Source organism: Chanodichthys erythropterus, chromosome 10, assembly GCF_024489055.1.
Source record: "Chanodichthys erythropterus isolate Z2021 chromosome 10, ASM2448905v1, whole genome shotgun sequence".
NCBI lineage: Eukaryota > Metazoa > Chordata > Actinopteri > Cypriniformes > Xenocyprididae > Chanodichthys > Chanodichthys erythropterus.
Genome location: NC_090230.1, coordinates 39,679,799 through 39,697,907, shown reverse-complemented (window position 1 = coordinate 39,697,907; position 18,109 = coordinate 39,679,799). Strand labels below are relative to the sequence as shown.

Genomic DNA, 18,109 nt, shown 5'->3' with positions numbered 1-18,109 from the left:
TGGTTTCTGTGAATTGCAGTGATCCATTAGCTTCTTTTTTCTGTAGCTTTTGGCGGTCTTTAAATATATACCTCCGGTTTGTTTCAAAGCAATTTTTTACAGTCAATCACAAAGCTTTTTTGTGTGTTTTCCCCGGCATTCACGCTGAAACCAGTGCTGCTGCTCAGTGGGTGTAACCACAGTCATAACGGTCGACGGTGATGTCACGTGCATACCCTCTATTGAAATTCCTGGTTTTCCTCAGTTCATTGTCGGGTCTTATATTGTATACGTGTTGTGTTCCTGCCTTCTTCTGTGTTTAGCCAATGGATTACCTAAAGACTTATCTTCTTCTTGGTGCGAGTTTCTACACACAGCCTACCTAAGAGGTTTATTTTTCATGTTGTATCAAGTGTACAGTTGTACAATTTAATTTTTTTTTTTTTTTAATAAATGTTTTGTATCACTCTGTGTTTCCTTTTTCTGTTTAGAAGATATCAATTTAAATCTCCTTTGTAAAAGCTTTGCGAGGCATAAATAGCCTACTCCTCACTTTAGATGGGCTCACAAAAATAGTTAACTGACAGCTACTAAATATTTTATAACTACCTGAATTAATCATGAAATACAGTAGGAATATGTGTTAATAAAGCATTTATTAACACACTAACTATTACTATGTCTAAATAAGTATAAAATGTACATTTAAATAGTTTAATAATAATTTACTTACACATTTTAAATGATCTTATGAACCACTGACAACTCCTAAACAACTGGTTTAGAAATTATAAATAGATCATTAATAAAGTATAAAAATAAAATTATTAAAACACATTATAGATATGCTTATAAATCAAGAATAAAGCATGTATAGCTGTAGTTATAAACAGCTTACTAATGTATATAAAAGTTTTATAAATGATAAATTGACTATTTACTAATGGTTAACTAAAGATTCATAGCATGAGTTATTATAAAGTGTTATCGAATAAAGGACTGAGAGAAAAAAAAATTCTCATATCAAGTGGTGTCAAAAAAATTGGTAAACAAACACATACATGTGTAATATAGCACAGAACAGTGTGATTGTAAGTGTGACATACAGTGATAGTAAGTGATTGCATAAAGAAACCATAAACATATTTGAACATTGAATCCTGTAACACAGTGTTTCTCAACCCTGTTCCTGTTGGCACACCAACACCACACATATTCTGACTCTTCCTAATCAAACACTAGGGGTCAGATAAGTGAGAAATCCCAAATGTGCACTGTTGGTGTGCCTCCAATAACAGGGTTGGGGAACACAAACACATGCATTATACATACAGTATAATCACAATATCACAAGTCAGAGAGCTTCTTTTACCAAAAATATTCTGTAAAGTAAGTATTTGTTAAATGTTCTAAAATAGCAATATAACTAATAACATGTTTACATATAGCAAAGAAGGACAGAGTTTCATTCAAAAAAAAAATTTTTATTTAATTTCTCCCACTTTTCATTCTTTCCATAGTAGCATGCACCCTACTTCGTTTGTACAATTCTTTTATGGATTGCATGACCTCCTCTGTCTTTAGAGTGTATATGATGGGATTCAGCATAGGTGGTACTATCTGAGTGAGAGAATTGTTAATTATCCGGGCATTTGGATGGATAGGTGTTATGAGAGATGCAATATTATTGCTTAAAATTGGGAGATAAAAAATTGCCACCAACATGAGATGTGAGGTGCAGGTTTTCATGGCTTTGATTCGATCAACACTATGAGCAATCTTAAGCAAAGCCAGAGCAATGCAGAAATATGATATGAAGATTAGTATTGGCGGTGTACAAATCAGGAGAACAAAACAAAGTGCTCCCATCAAAAAATGCACAGAATTATCATTACAACCTAGTCTATAGATAGGGGCAAAATCACAGTAGTAAGTATCAATCACATTAGATCTACAAAAAGAAAGCCTATTGACCAAACCTACAAGTATAGAAAAAAAAGTCACAGAAAAACTCCACATAACACCTATGATCAGAAACATGGCTGTTTTTGTTACAATGGCATGATACCGTAGAGGAAAACAAATTGCAACCAGTCTGTCATAAGCCAAGACAACTAGTGTCAAAGACTGCAGATTCATGAAATGAAGGACAAAAAACATATTTTCCAAACATGCTTCATATGAAATGTCCTGGTGGCCAAATAAAAATGTGTCTATGACTTTTGGAATCAAAGCTGAGCTTCCACACAGATCAGAAAGGGCCAAATGGAAAACAGCTATGTATTTTACTGTGTGAAGTCTGCGGGCCAAATAAATGGTACACATGATAAATGAATTCCCTAAAACAGTCACAACATACACCAAAGACAAGAACACATAATAATATTTTGCATGTGGAACATTATAAAAGCCGTTGATGAAAAATGTTGCAGGACGAACAAAGGTCACATTTGCAGAGGAGTTTGACTGGGTGGAGCTCATGATAGCTGTTTTCTGGCTTTTTGTGTCACTTGTGATGAAGACCTGTTTAAGAAATGCACACATTAACAGAGAATATTCAAATAATGATTTCATATCTGGTCACAGTGAACATATTGAACATAAACAAATTCTTAGATGACATTTGAAATTAAAAATGAAATTAACAATGAAAATAAACGAGTCAGTCATTAGACAGAAACAGATTATACACTATACCTTCTCCCAAACCTGCCACAGGATCATTACTCTATCAGCCATCAGACACATTTATATAAGATCATTCTCCTACGCTTGGGACTTTCATTCATGGATCAACCCTTCAATCTCCCTACAGAATTTATGAAGAATCAGCAGGAGCATTCTCCACAAGCTATGATGAAAAAAAAAAATGATAAAAGATAATAAAAGTATTTATCTTAAAGCTTCAGAAAGTCTAATAATGATTACAGTACAATTAAAAGTTTATTCATATCATAAATATTATTATTAAACAATATCACTGTGCACAAAGTAACAAATTAAAAAAAAAGGTTTTATTCAGAAATACAGGTGGATTTGGGAGCTGAAGTTCTTAAAAAATCGGTTGAAAACTACATATCTACTGTCTGTTTTCAGAATTTTTTTTAACAAAGGTGGAAAAGCTAAAAGAAAAAAAAAATTATGGTCTTTACAGTCCAAATGGAGAGAAGAATAATTGTGGAGTGATCTGGATGTGAATCGACAACAAAGCACTATGCAAAACAGCACCAGAATATCCATTAATGGTAAGTATTTTTTCAATTCACTCTTATTTATACTGCATATTGATTTGTTTGATGAGACTCTCATAGTGGGTTAAATTAATTCCAAGTGCTGTTTAACAGACCTATTATGGCTATTAGGTCAAGAACATGTAAAATGTTATCTTGACACGAAATGGACTATGTACTGATTATGTGCTTTATTTAATGTTAAAAGAATTTAATGTGAGTTTGAATATCATTTGCGTGACCTTTATAGCCATACTGAAAGCAACAATGGATATTGAATGTCACCTTAGATCCTGAAAATAAATTAACGGAAACAAGAACTTTCAATTTCAAGCTGATCAAAAAACAAAACCATTGCGCGAATAATTCGCACGTCAAAATCGTGTCGAGTGTGAAAGGAATTTAGTCGATTTCAACCAAGGGAGACCCCCATCTGAGAATCAGCGTATTTGAATGAATCAGATGAGTAAATGATTCAATTAGGCTACCTATTTATAAATACAGACATTTGCTAAGCTAAAGAGACCTCTATTACACACTGTGACGAGCAGGGCGGGCGAAAGCCGTGAGGGAACGGCGCGAGGCCGGTGTCGCGAGTCATAATGAGCATCACCTGCGAGGCGCAGTCGCGGGAGTACTAACTTATGTGACGAGCAGGGTGGGCGAGAGCCGTGAGGGAACGGCGCGAGGGCGGTGACGCGAGTGATAATGTCAAGGATACTTCCTTGGCAGGACTGGTCCTTCCAAGTCACTTCCTTCAGAGTCTAGGAGAGGCTCCTCTTTAGCATTCAGAGAACACGTAAATGGAACAGACTAGCAAGTGCACGTCATTGCGTCATTACCCCCCGGTAAACAGCTGCTTGTTTTCTACCTTTACAGTCTATGTTTTCTACACGGAGACGTATGAACGCCTCCGTTTGTTCCTTGGTCCCTGTTAAAAAATACGAGAAAGCTATGAATAACGCTGTGAATGGTATAAATGGTATAATATTAACGTTAAATTACTTTAGACAACTTAACTAGTTATTTATAAAGGATGCCGGTGATGGCAAACAAGCTAACAACGGTCCGGTTCAGTTAGCCATCAATAACGTAATTTGTATTTGTATAATTTATAATATCAATACGGTAGTAATTTGTACTGGCATTTAAACGTTAAACTTTATTTATCTGACATATTTACTACTGTTATAACAAATGTTTGGTAACGTAAATATACTTACATTTGAAAGCATATTGCCCACTAACGTCCAACATTTTTTAAAAACATTTTTGAACAAGATTGCAAAGCTGCACGCATAGGATTGTGGGTGATTTGAGAGCGCGAAGGATACACATATGCATCCTTTCCTGTGTATGGGATATTTTTCGAACGAAGGACTCAGTCCTTGTTTGAAATTCCGAGGATCCTCGACATTGGAACAGTCCTTTGACGGATGTCGATGACGTAGCATCCTCGAAATTCTGGCTTCCGAGGATCCTTCCTTGACATTGAGAAACGCATTGAGAAGCCCAGGCCTCGAGTCTCTCACGGAGGAGCTCCGGAGGCATAAAAGGAGGAGCGACTAAAACGAAGGACGAGAGAGGACCAGGCCTGGATTTTATTTTATGTTTTGTTATGTTTGTGTGGCCGGCAGACGTCCGTGAGGGTCTGCTGGCTTTACTTTCGTTTTGTTCTTTTTTTTTATTTATATTATATATTATTTATATTACTAAGTATTTGTATTACTAAGTGTCTGCTAGGCTATTGAATCATTTACATTTTATCATTAAAGATTTTTTTGCATTTGTCAAAGATATGTATCGTGTTAATATTAAATAAATATTAATAAAACTTATTCATTTTGTTTTCAGGGATGAAAAGACAGGGTTTTCTGCAGAAATGCCATGATATGGGCTATAATCTTTAAGTGTTTTAAGATGATTATTTGTTTTTTGCTTGTTTTTATTTTATTATGAGCAGTTTAAATATGTTTTAATCCTATTATTTTAGAAATGTTTTATATCCTATTTGTTTTCAACACACGTTTTACTTGTTCAAGGCTTAGCCTATAGCCAAGCATATAGGCTGTTTTAAAATGTTGCTCTTTGTACATCATGATATATTATGCATATTAGGCCTATATGAACAGAAAAATGACTTTATTTAAAAGTATTGTTGTTAAATACTGTAGACATCATGAAACTGCGGTTCTGAAACTGTGGTGCTGCGGGTCTGCAGCTGGATACTACTGGATGAGATTAGCTCGCGCCGCGCTGCCCATTGGGTGGCGCTAGAAAACACGTCCGCGCTGCGCTGACGAGTTGGTCGCGCGGCTCGGTCCATTGATCCGCGCAGATGACATGTCAGCGCGGCGCGAGCTTTGTAACACCCCGCTGCCTCGTACCACTTTTGGTGTGTTTGGCTTCCCATACAACACTGCTGGAGTGAAGCCCATTGTGGATTGTGTATACTGAGACTGGAGTGAAGCCCTTTGTGGATTATTTGTTTTTGTTGTTGTGCGTTGCACAGTTTTTCTGTTGGACATTTGTGATTTATTGAATAAAGCTCAGTCAGCAGTTAAACACCGACCCTGTCCCCTTCCTTCCCCACAAACTTTGATTGTACTACAATAAGAGTCTCCATAGACTCCAGGATGGATCTGTACCAACTGTTCGTGATCCTCCAGAAGAAGTGTCACACTGTTTATTTTTTATTATTTTTGAGCAAATCGCCATTTCAGTAGATGTGCCAGTTCTACAACAAATGCGACTAAAGCTATTGTTGTCTTAGAGAGACCATATGTCTGTCATCTATTTTAAACCTTATTTACAGTATATACTGTATAACCACACATTTGTAAAGATTAGTGTAAAAGGTGATTGTCTTGAAAAACAGCTGGACGTTTTCTGTAAAGACAAGACATTAAAAACATTATGTTTATTTGCAAAGGCCAGCACATTTATCAACATTATTTAGAAACATCCAGTTGAATTCTGATAGTTGTAGTTTCTTCCTGAATCTCTCCATCAGTGTCCGACTCCAGTTTGAACAACGTAAGGCTGAACACCATTACTGACAATCATCATTTTGGCTGCGTGAGATTCTCCAGCTTTGTTGTTGTTGAGCAACCGAAGTGTGAGCTGTTAAAGCTCCGCCCTCTTCTGGAAAGGGGGCAGGGAGCAGCAGCTCATTCGCATTTAAAGGGACACACACAACAAAAGGCGTGTTTTTGTTCACACCCAAATAGGGCAAATTTGACAAGCTATAATAAATGAGCTGTGGGGTATTTTGAGCTGAAACTTCACAGATACATTCTGGGGACACCAGAGGCTTATATTGCATCTTGTAAAAAGTAGCCTATGAAACATTAAACTCCTAACACAATAAATGCAATTTTGATTGCTTTGTAAATCCATTCATGCCACATCTGAGCTGCATTAAACAGTCAGTGTACAGTAAATCCAAGAATGGATTTTGTTGATACTGATTTCATTTGCCATACAGTGTCTTTTTATTCTGATTAAATATTTTGATTAAATTTAAGAATCTGACATTTTTATCTCCGGCTTTTTAGTTTTCTTTCAGGGTTTTAATCTTCTCTCAACTGAGAGAGCACATCCTGTATTTTAATGCATTGTAATGACTGTTTAATATTATCTCTATATGTTGATGTTGCATATGAATTGTTCCAGGAACCTCAAAGCATATCGTTTATAGTTATTGTCAAAATAGTTGTAAAATCATAACGTTATGCATCACATTATGGAATGAATAGAAGACAAATAATTCATGTGCCATAGATGAGCAATTGTTTTTCATTTGAATGTAATTTATGGTATAAATTCACTGCAGCACATACCTGCATTATATAGTATGGGGTCACTCTCAAGAAAAAAAAAAAAAAAAAGTTGCAAAAAGGAACAAACTAATGTTTCTTAGCACATAATAGTGGGAATAAGTGAGTAGTTATAAATAAACATTGAACATATTATAGCTTTACAGTGTCAGGAGTGTTTCAAAAACCTTTTGACATTCAAAGAAAAAAATGTAATAATAGAAAGGGTTGTTTCATAGTATGTCTATTTTTTTTTTTTTTTTTTTTTACAAAATACAGAAGGCCAAAGTCTCATTCAAGCAGATAACGAAAGCAATCGATAAGTTAATTATAGTAATAAGAAATAAATTATTTTTAATAATTTTAATTCCTCAATTTAATTTCATATTTCTTTCCTGAGTAGTGTTCACCTTGCTACGCTTGTACAGTTCTTTTATGGATTGCATGACCTCCTCTGTTTTTAGAGTGTATATGATGGGATTCAACATAGGTGGCACTATCTGAGTCAGGGAATTGTTAATTAACCTGGAGTTTGGATGGATCGGTATTGTGGCAGCTGCAATATTATTGGCTACAAGTGGAAGATAAAAAACTGCCACCAATATGAGATGTGAGGTGCAGGTTTTTATGGCTTTGATTCGTTCAGCACCATGAGCAATCTTAAGCAGAGCCAGAGCAATGCAGAAATATGAAATGAAGATCAGTATTGGAGGCAGACAAATCAGAAAACCAAGGCAAATTTTTCCCATCAGTAAATTCAAGGAATTATCATTACAAGCTAGTCTACAGACAGGGCCATAATCACAGAAATAACTATTAACTACATTAGAACTACAAATAGAAAGTCTATTCAACAAACCCACATGTACAGAAAAATAAGTCCCAGATAAAATCCACATAACCCCTATGATCAGAAACATGGCTGATTTGGTAACAATTGCATGATATTGTAGAGGAAAACAAATAGCAACCAGTCTGTCATAAGACAAGACAAGTAGTGTCAAAGACTGCAGATTCATGAAATGATATACAAAAAACATATTTATGAAGCACACTTCGTATGAAATGTCATGGTGGTCAAACAAAAATGTGTCAATAATATTTGGAATCAAAGTCGAGCTTCCACACAGATCAGAAAGCGCCAGATGGAAAACAGCAATGTATTTGGCTGTGTGAAGTCTGCGGGCCAAATAAATTATATACATGATAAATGAATTCCCTAAAACAGTCACAACATACACCAAAGACAAGAATGCATAGTAGTATTTCACATATGGAACATTAGAAAAGCCGTTGAGGAAAAATGTTGCAGGACGAACAAAGGTCAAATTTGCAGAGAAGTTTGATTGCGTGGAGCTCATGATAGCTGTTGTCTGGCTTTTTGTGTCACCTGTGATGAAGAATTGTAATAGAAATGCACTCAAACAGAGAACATTCAAGTAATTATTTCATTTCTAATCACAGTACATTTCTGAACATAAATTATTGAATAATCTTTGACATATTGAACCAAAAGTAAGTGTCATTTGCAGTAAAATCATAGTAGAGAAACAGAGGAAACACATACTCTACCTTCTCCAAAGGTGCCACCATCTCACTATTTAACCAGTTATCATTCAAATATATATAAGATCATTCTCTTGCACTTGAGACTTTAGTTCATGGATCAACACTTCTCCCTAGAGACTTGAGGAAAAAGAGGCTGGAGTAAATCGATACAGCATGTGACAACATAAAAACAATTAGAGCTTAAGAACCTATTGCTAAATATATACTGTACCAACCTATTGTAACAGTAATAACTAATAATAATTGCAATCAAACTGCAAGAGAGATGGCTTATGAAATTATTATCCTCTGACTTGTTTGAGTTGTATGTCTGACTTGTATGTACAGTATATAGCCTTCATATCCCTATTTCTGCAGTAAGCATATATATAGCAGTTAAAATTCAGAAAAAAAGAAAATAATGTCTGAAAATAAAACAATTTTCCATCTCCCACTCTTCCTTAAGAAAGCTAGGGTGAGGAAAAATACATACAAAAAGCCTGTATTTGAACTTGTCTACACTTTTGTTGTTTTCATTGTAGGTTTTGTAAACACAACCTGATCACTGGGTGGAACAATATGGAATATTTGGATTTCTGCAAGGCTTTCATCACCGGCCACTGAAAATGTTTTTCTGTGTCTGTGAGGCCAGGATAGAAGAAAGAATGTGAAGCTGTATCACACCATGTTGAGTTCTGGGTAAGAATGCTTAGACGCCATATTAGGAGGATCGCGCTGCCTTACTGTTAGTGAGTTTATGTTAAGTGTTTTGATTTTCTGTTGTGATTGTGAAAAATATCGCCATTGTAGGTCATTCTTGCTGCATCGAGAATTGCCATAGTAACTTACATAATTGTTCAGGGAGAAAATTGGACAATGTAATGATGCACCTTTTGTACCTGTTCACTTTTTCTATATGTAAAAACACTTAGAAATAAGTATAAATAAAATAATCACATTGCTGAGTGTGGCCTACAGCGAACAGTGGTGACTTCTTTTGCCCCCTCAAGGATGGCAGCTGCCCCTCTACAACCCAGGTGGTCGACAACGAGTTTGTCCGTCCCCCCTGCAAGTCACTCCAGCCTAGTGCCTTTAGCGTCCACGGCGGTAGACTCTGATCAATTGGATGGCATCACGGATTTCCCACAGCGATGAGGGCTCTTTGACAGCGTGTTCCTTCTTCCTCCCAGGTTATGGCACCAGTGGTTTAAAGGTTCAGGGAAGAAGTAAGCAGGTACCGACAAAAGTTCCAAAGTAACTGATAAAATAAACAAAAAAAAAGTAAAGCGGCAGCCCATCACGGACCACTGCCAAATAAAAACATGATAAAAACACAACATAACAGTCCAGGCCTGGACCTCTCTCATCTTGCACTGTCGTCACTCCTCCTTTTATCCCTCCGGATCTACTACCATGAGACTCGAGGCCGGTATGGCATGCAGGTGAGGCTCATTAGCATTCACGCCACTGACCTTGCTCCATTCCCATGGCTCTCAGCCCCACCCTGCTTGCCACACAGATACATTGTGTACGGAATTCTGCAAAACTAGTGAAAACATCAAATTATCATGTAATGTAATAAAATAGCATATCTTCCCAGCAAACTATGCTATGAAGAATGTGAATATTTAATTTAAAGACAAAACAAAACAAAGGGTGCAGGCACTGGTATTAATTTCAGTATCAGTAGGGGCTTTTGTATCAGATGAACCTTTTCATAGTTCCTAGAATTATTGGCTTAAGTACTCTGATTTTGCCGTGTTCGCACCGCAGGAACTAGGAATGATTTTAGTTCTAGGAACTCCTTTTGGGGGAACTAAATTAGCTCCTACTTCAGAGTAGGGTCTAAAACAGCACTATAGGAACTATCAGTGACATAAGTGTACATTGATTGGTCAAACGCATGTCAAACCCTGGCCCTGGCATTTTTAAAAGGCTGTGTAAACATTTACTTCACAAACATGGAAAACAGTGATTACGGCATTTACTTGTTATCTGCAGGGTTGTGTTCTTTTCTCTGCCTCGATAATATGTAATACTGAAAGTTGTCGTAGGAGATTTTGTCTCTTAGCCCCAATTTTTGCTTTTTCAGTCAAGTAAATTATGCGTTTACATTCCATCTCCGTTATCACGAAACCCAGGACACACAACAAACACAGCTCTGATCACTGTGTCCTCCATCCACCAGTTTTTAGTGTTTGTAAATGGCGTGCTTAAAGATGAGAGACTTTGCATTCACTTATCGAGCACTGTGTAAAAGATGGAAAGCTACTCTAACTGAAAACGAGATTGTCAAAATGATCTTAAAAAACATCAAGCCTTACCTTGCAAGCCAGTTGCGTAGTCGTGTGTACACTGTTGAAGACTTGGTTAAACTCGGCCACCAACTGGAAAAGGATTATGAAGAACAACTTCGGTACGAAGGACGTGTGGGCTTTAAACAACAAGCTAATTCACAAAAACCCTTAACCAACCGAGCTGCTGAGAAATCGCAAGTTCAGTGTTGGAGATGTAATGGACCACATCCTCCAGGCAATTGCTCAGGGTATGTACATCCACCTTTGCAGCAGTCTTCTGGTCAACAACATTTCACTCATGGAAAGTATTCTCACCACTCTGCAAAGTCTGGGGGACAACCTTCCAATAACACAGTAACAGCCTCTGACACCACTGAAACACCCCAATCACAAGCAGAAACTCAGAGGATCTCAATCCTTTCAAGACCAAATGCATTGATGACCATACCACAACAATTAGTTGTCCCAATAAGCATTGGATCCTGGTTGGGGAAAGCCATCGTGGATACTGGAGCAAGCTACACGTTAATCCACGAGAGTCTCATGAAGCAACTTGCCCCTTCTGTCCAGCTCCAGCCATGGTCCTGTGGACCTCTATATCTGGCTAATGGCAAAGCTGAGAGTCCTTTAGGATGGATAAACATTACTATTAATCTACATGGTAAATCCATTATAATACCTGCTGTTGTCCTTCCTTCTCAAGCTCTTGCCTATGCCATCATTCTGGGTTTGGACTTTATCTTTTTCAGTGGCTTGCAAATTAATGTCAGTGAACAAAAATATTCTTTTAAGTCTGACCCTGCAGAAGAACATCCCTTTCAACCTGGAAATGCCACTGAACCATTAGTTAACTCGCCATCCCTGAAGGGATTAAGTCTGACCCTGCAGAAGAACATCCCTTTCAACCTGGAAATGCCACTGAACCATTAGTTAACTCGCCATCCCTGAAGGGATGCAACAGAACCAGCAAACTAAACTTGACTTTGTTAAGTGCTGTTCCTCCTCCTCAACCCTCTTTGACTCTGTTACAAACTGACAGTGTGGATGATGCAACACTCATTAGGGATGCTGTAAGTAAGGCACATTTACCTATGGAAGGAAAGCAGCAATTACTTCAGATCCTAGAAAGGAACTCACGAGTATGTACTCACCGAACTGGGCGAACGGGTGTCCTGCAACATCTTATCTACACCACCTGTCAGGTACCTATTAAACAAAGGCCATATCGGATGTCTCCTGTAAAACAACAGGCAATGGAGGAACAATTGGAGGTAATGTTAAGGGAAGGAATTGTGGAGCCATCACATTCTGGTTGGTCCTCACCGGTAGTCCTAGTTCCAAAGAAAAATGGAAAGTTACGGTTCTGTGTAGACTATCGTAAAGTCAACGCAACTACAGAAAATGATGCTTACCCTCTACCAAATATCACAGAGATCCTAGAATCACTCTCCAGGGCATCCATTTTCTCTACTATAGACCTCAACAGCGGGTAATGGCAAGTGATAATGGACCCTGATAGTAAAGCCAAAACTGCTTGTATCATTCCTGCAGGTCTATATCACTTCAATGTTATGCCTTTTGGTTTAAAAAATGCACCTGCAACTTTCCAGAGGTTGATGGAGACAGTCCTGGGGGAGCTGAGGAGAAAGATTTGCTTTGTCTACATCGATGATATCATTGTTTATTCTCCCTCCGTAGCCCAGCATTTCTGTGATATTCAAACTGTCCTCCACAGGCTGGAAACTGCTGGCTTGACTGTCAATGTGGAAAAGTGCAAGTTTTGTCTTTCAGAAATCACTTTTCTGGGTCATGTGGTGAGCACCAAAGGCATCACGGCCGATCCAAGCAAAGCTGAGGCCATTCGTGCTTTTCCTGTTCCCAGCAATTTGAAGGAAGTTCAGCGGTTCCTGGGATTAGCCGGCTGGTACCACCGGTTTGTGGAAAACTTTTCTAGGATTGCTGAGCCCCTCAATTCACTGAAGAAAAAGGGACAGGTGTTCAAATGGACGACACAGTGTCAACAAGCGTTTGATCAGTTAAAAGCATGTCTTACCTCCCCACCGATTCTCGGCCACCCTGATCTTCAAGTTCCTTTTATTGTGTATACAGATGCCAGTGACACTGGGCTGGGTGCTATTCTCACGCAGTGGAAAGATCCAGGCACAGAGGAGGTGGTTGCTTATGCCAGCAGAACCCTAACTGGAGCAGAAATTAACTACACGGCAACAGAGAAAGAGTGTCTGGCAGTTGTATGGGCCTTGGAAAGGTGGCAACATTACCTTGAGCACAAACTTTTCACGGTTGTCACAGACCATTCTGCTCTGCAATGGGTCATGGGATCCACCAAAACCAACAGTCGCCTCATCCGATGGGTCCTGAGACTGCAAAAATTCAACTTTGTCATTGAGTACCGTAAAGGGAAATTAAACGTAGCTCCTGATGCTTTGTCTGGGTCTCCCATCACAGCCATTTACACCAAGCAAAACACGGATCCACACCAAGAGCTTCCAGTGTCTGATGTGGTCCTGTGGGAGGAACAGCATAAAGACTGTGAAATAACAAAGCTATTACAGGCAGTAGCAGACAAACAAAGCCCTCAAATGGACCAATATGAAGTGGTAGAGGATAAGTTGTATCACAAAACTCACTTGAAGAATGATCAGATACACTATAGAGTGTACGTTCCCAGCCATCTCAGGCCAACTCTCCTCTTACATTATCATTCTCACCCCCTAAGTGGACATAGAGGAATCTATAAAACCTATAAACGGCTCCAGGAAGTAGCATTTTGGCCAGGGATGTGGTCTGATGTAAAAAATCATGTCAGGAGTTGTGTGAAATGCCAAACCCTTAGACATGATAACCAAAAACCTGCGGGGAAACTCCAACAGATTACCACCACCCGTCCAAATGAAATGCTAGGAGTTGACATTATGGGTCCACTACCACGGAGTACACAGCAAAATGAGTACTTACTGGTTTTCGTTGACTATTACTCCCGATGGGTTGAGCTTTTCCCCATGCGTCATGCCACAGCTCAAAGTGTTGCAACAATCCTCAGAAAAGAAATCTTAACTCGTTGGGGGGTTCCAGACTTCATTCTTTCTGACAGAGGCACCCAGTTTGTCTCATCTTTGTTCAGAGAAGTATGTGAAAAATGGAGTTATGCCCAGAAGTTAACTACAGCATATCACCCTCAGACAAACATGACGGAACGTGTGAACAGATCTCTAAAAAACATGATTGCGTCATATGTGGATGACAACCACAAAAAATGGGACCAGTTCTTACCAGAATTGCGATTTGCAATGAACTCTGCCATCCAGGAAACCATTGGAGTAACTCCTGCAGAATTGCAGCTCGGAAGGAAACTGCAAGGGCCAATGGATAAAATACTTCACGGCCAAAATCTCACTCCTGATGCCACTTCCTATGATGTGGTTTGTCACATAGATCAACTGCAATCTCAAGCCAGAGAGAGCTGCAGGAAAGCCCAACACAGACAACTCCGGAACTATAACAAAAAAAGACAAGACATCACTTTCAAGATCAAAGACAGGGTATGGTTACGAAACTTTCCTCAATCCAGTGCAAAACACAATTTCAGTGCAAAATTAGCACCGAAATGGAAAGGACCTTACCGGATTTTGAAGCAACTGGGACCTTTAAATTACCTCATAGCATTGGAGGTCACTGGCGAAGATGTGCGCACTGCACATGTGTGCAATCTTAAAATGTGTTTTCCAACAGCTGAGGAGTTGGAGGACCAAGCAAAGAGAAGACTTCACAACTTATTTCAAGAAACCTCAGATGAGGAGGAGTTTTTGGGTTTTTGATCTTTTTCTTAACAACCATGGGTTGTTTCAGCCAGGGGGGAGAGTGTGGCAGTACAGATTTTCTGCCTCCGTTTATGTTCTTTGTCAACGCCTCCTAAACTATGAGCTCTAGGATTGGAGGAAAAGACTAATTAAAGGGAAGAAAAAAGTATATATGGGCGAGGCTTAGAGACTGATGTGACGTTCAACTGACCAGAGACGTTGCGTTTTCCTTTGGAGGCAGTCCTTGCGGGTGGATCTTACGTTACCGTTTCCGGGAATCATGGCGAGGAGGTGGGGTGCAGCTACCTGTTAAGCCTGTCGCTAGCGGGTGTTGTCGTCAGCTGGTGAATGCTCTTACTCAAGTTTGGGGACTGGATTGGAGTTTGTACTATATTCCAAAAACGTCTGCTTGGTGGTGTATAAAAAGAAAAAAAAAACAGGCTGACAACGTCGATGAACCTGAGTCACTCTTAGATACCACCCGTGCTGCCGACTTGGTCAGTGTTGCTTTAATCACAGATATACATTTTTTCTTTCATCTCGCTCCCTCTGTCACTCTCACATACGTATACACCACATTATTATTTTTATTTATTTATTTTTTCCCTCTGATGTTTGCATATTTGTTTTGTTTGTTGTTTTTACAAAGTTGATTTATATTGAATAGTAATTCAGTGTTTTTTTTTTTTTATTTAAAATTATCTTCTTCTTTTGAAGTGTTGTTTTGCTCGTAAAATTTTCCAACTTACACTATATTACATTAAAAGACAAAGTTGCATTAAATTTATTGCTTTTCCGTTTTTCTTTATTATATAAATTTATGTAACGGATGGTTATTTTTATTTTTTATTTTTTTTCTCTCTATCTATCCGAGGTGATTATATTATATTATTACTCATATATTTATATATGTTTTTTTTTTTCTGAGGTGTTGGGGACTAAGAATCAAGTTAGGACTGTGAGCAATTTGTTATATGTCCCAATGTGGCCTTGTGGTTAGTACTTAGTGTTACCACACTCAGGACCTGGGTTCGATTCTCTCCCACTGGACATTTTTTTTTTTTTCTTTTTTTTCTTATTGTTGTTGGGAACCACCGTTACACCACTGTTGGTCGCTTCACAGTTCCTATTCCCGGTGTGAATGCAACCAGGAACATTGGCTGGGGGTGAAATTAGTTCTCTGGGAACAATCCTAGCTAGTTCCTAGAATTATTCGGTGTGAAAGCCCCTAGTAGCAGAGAGTGATCCTCTTAAGATGGAGGCGCCGCCCCAGCAATTACATGATCTAGGACCTTGTGTGTGTGCTATTGTAAAGACTGTAAGTCTATCCCTCACTGCCTCTTTTTTAATTCAATATGGTGTCTAACCTGACTAAGGCCTATAGCCATGAGTTGTAGCGCTTTTCAGCCATCGGGCCTTACCTTTACTGTTGCTGAATCATGCTGTTCTCGTGCTGTTCATCCTGCATGGCTCATGTGAAGCTGTTTGATATTTCATAACGAAGAGCTTTATAATAGATATTCTACTGATACTGACATTGTGCAGAACCAATTCAGGCTACATTGGGAAAAGCACTTACTTGCGAAGATGAGTGTGTGATATTTATTTTTTTAATTTGATCTTGTTTTAAAGCTGAGGTAACCAAGCTCACTATTGACACTATTTAATAGACATGTTTCACTGAGACAAAAACTCTGACCAAAGCTAAAAACTGCATTCACACTGCATATGGTAGATTCAAATGTTGTATGATATTTTTTTTTTTAGACAGCATTAGTATATCTTAGAAAACTTAGTATTTTGGTTTAAAAATACATTAGGGTATATGTCATAAGGCCAGTATGCTGTATTCTGCATTTTTGGCATGTAAATATTGTAATGTCTGGTCTGGTATGTCATTGTGTTATTTAATAGGATGGAAGTCTAATTTAAGGATTATTTTTAATGAGTTTAGTTCACTGAAGCATATGCCTACATTACATGGTATGAGATCATATGTGAGAATGGTGAGAATTAGTGAATGCATAAAACTATAGGCATATTACACATATTATCCATATAGAAACAAAAAAATGTCCAATGTCCAATAGATGTACATGAATACAGCAAATAATTATTCAGAAAGCATTTATAAAACAGTTGTTATATTTAAAGCAAATTTAATGGGTTCTTTTAACTTACTGTTATCCATCATAATATATATATATATATATATATATATATATATATATATATATATATATATATATATATATATATATATATATATATATATATATTTTTTTTTTTTTTTTTTTTTTTTTTTTTAACAAAAGAGGGAAATCACAAAGCAGCTGTATTTGGTTTTGAAAATATTTGGCCTGTTAACAACAAAATATTTAAATGATCACAGCTAATATGCAGTGAGATTAAACCTGTAATTATTGTTTTTCATTTCTCCTACTGCATTTAATATTTCTTTCCTGAGTTGTGCTCACCCTGCTTCGTTTGTACAATTCTTTAATGGATTGCATGACCTCCTCTGTCTTTAGAGTGTATATGATGGGATTCAGCATAGGTGGTATTATCTGAGTGAGAGAATTGTTAATTATCCGGGCATTTGGATGCAAAGGTGTTATGATAGATGCAATACTATTGCTTAAAATTGGGATATAAAAAATTGCCACCAACATGAGATGTGAAGTGCAGGTTTTTATGGATTTGATCCGGTCAACACCATGGGGAATTTTAAACAAAACTAAAGCAATGCAGACATATGAGATGAAGATCAAAATTAGTGGTGTAAAAATCAAGAGACTATAGCAAATTTTACTTAACAAAACATTTACAGAATTATCATTGCAGGCTCTTCTACAGATAGGGCCATAATCACAAAAATAACTATCAATCACATTAGATCCACAAAAAGAAAGTCTATTCACAGATCCTACAAGTACAGCAAAAAATGTCACAGAAAAAATCCACATAAGGCCTATGATCAGAAACATGGCTGTTTTGGTTACAATGGCATGATACCGTAGTGGAAAACAAATAGCAACCACTCTGTCATAAGCCAAGACAAGTAGTGTCAAAGACTGCAGATTCATGAAATGATACACAAAAAACATATATATCAAGCACGCTTCATATGAGATGTCCTGATGCTCGAGTAAAAATGTGTCAATGACTTTTGGAATCAAAGCCGAGCTTCCACACAGATCAGAAAGGGCCAGATGGAAAACACTAATGTATTTGGCTGTGTGAAGTCTGCGGGCCAAATAAATGGTACACATGATAAATGAATTCCCTAAAACAGTCACAACATACACCAAAGACAAGAACACATAGTAGTATTTTGCATGTGGGACATTAAAAAAGCCATTGATGAAAAATGTTGCAGGACGAACAAAGGTCACATTTGCAGAGGAGTTTGACTGCAT

General features: G+C 37.8%; 3 protein-coding genes across 3 annotated transcripts; all 3 read right to left on the bottom strand.

Annotated features, from left to right (window-relative positions):
• Nucleotides 1–1,467: 1,467 nt before the first annotated feature.
• LOC137029568 (olfactory receptor 1M1-like) lies at nt 1,468–2,460 on the bottom strand. Its single transcript, XM_067399178.1, has one exon. It carries the CDS (start codon nt 2,458–2,460, stop codon nt 1,468–1,470), a length of 993 nt encoding a protein of 330 aa, XP_067255279.1.
• A 4,938-nt stretch (nt 2,461–7,398) lies between these two features.
• On the bottom strand, nt 7,399–8,388 carry LOC137029567 (olfactory receptor 1468-like). The gene has a single exon (XM_067399177.1). The coding sequence runs from the start codon at nt 8,386–8,388 to the stop codon at nt 7,399–7,401; it is 990 nt and encodes a 329-aa protein (XP_067255278.1).
• An 8,722-nt stretch (nt 8,389–17,110) lies between these two features.
• LOC137029565 (olfactory receptor 1M1-like) lies at nt 17,111–18,109 on the bottom strand. Its single transcript, XM_067399176.1, has one exon. It carries the CDS (start codon nt 18,107–18,109, stop codon nt 17,111–17,113), a length of 999 nt encoding a protein of 332 aa, XP_067255277.1.

What these genes read in the sequence shown, in the direction of transcription:
- LOC137029568 (XM_067399178.1), bottom strand. Translation starts at nt 2,460, where the DNA reads ATGAGCTCCACCCAGTCAAACTCCTCTGCAAATGTGACCTTTGTTCGT.
- LOC137029567 (XM_067399177.1), bottom strand. Translation starts at nt 8,388, where the DNA reads ATGAGCTCCACGCAATCAAACTTCTCTGCAAATTTGACCTTTGTTCGT.
- LOC137029565 (XM_067399176.1), bottom strand. Translation starts at nt 18,109, where the DNA reads ATGCAGTCAAACTCCTCTGCAAATGTGACCTTTGTTCGTCCTGCAACA.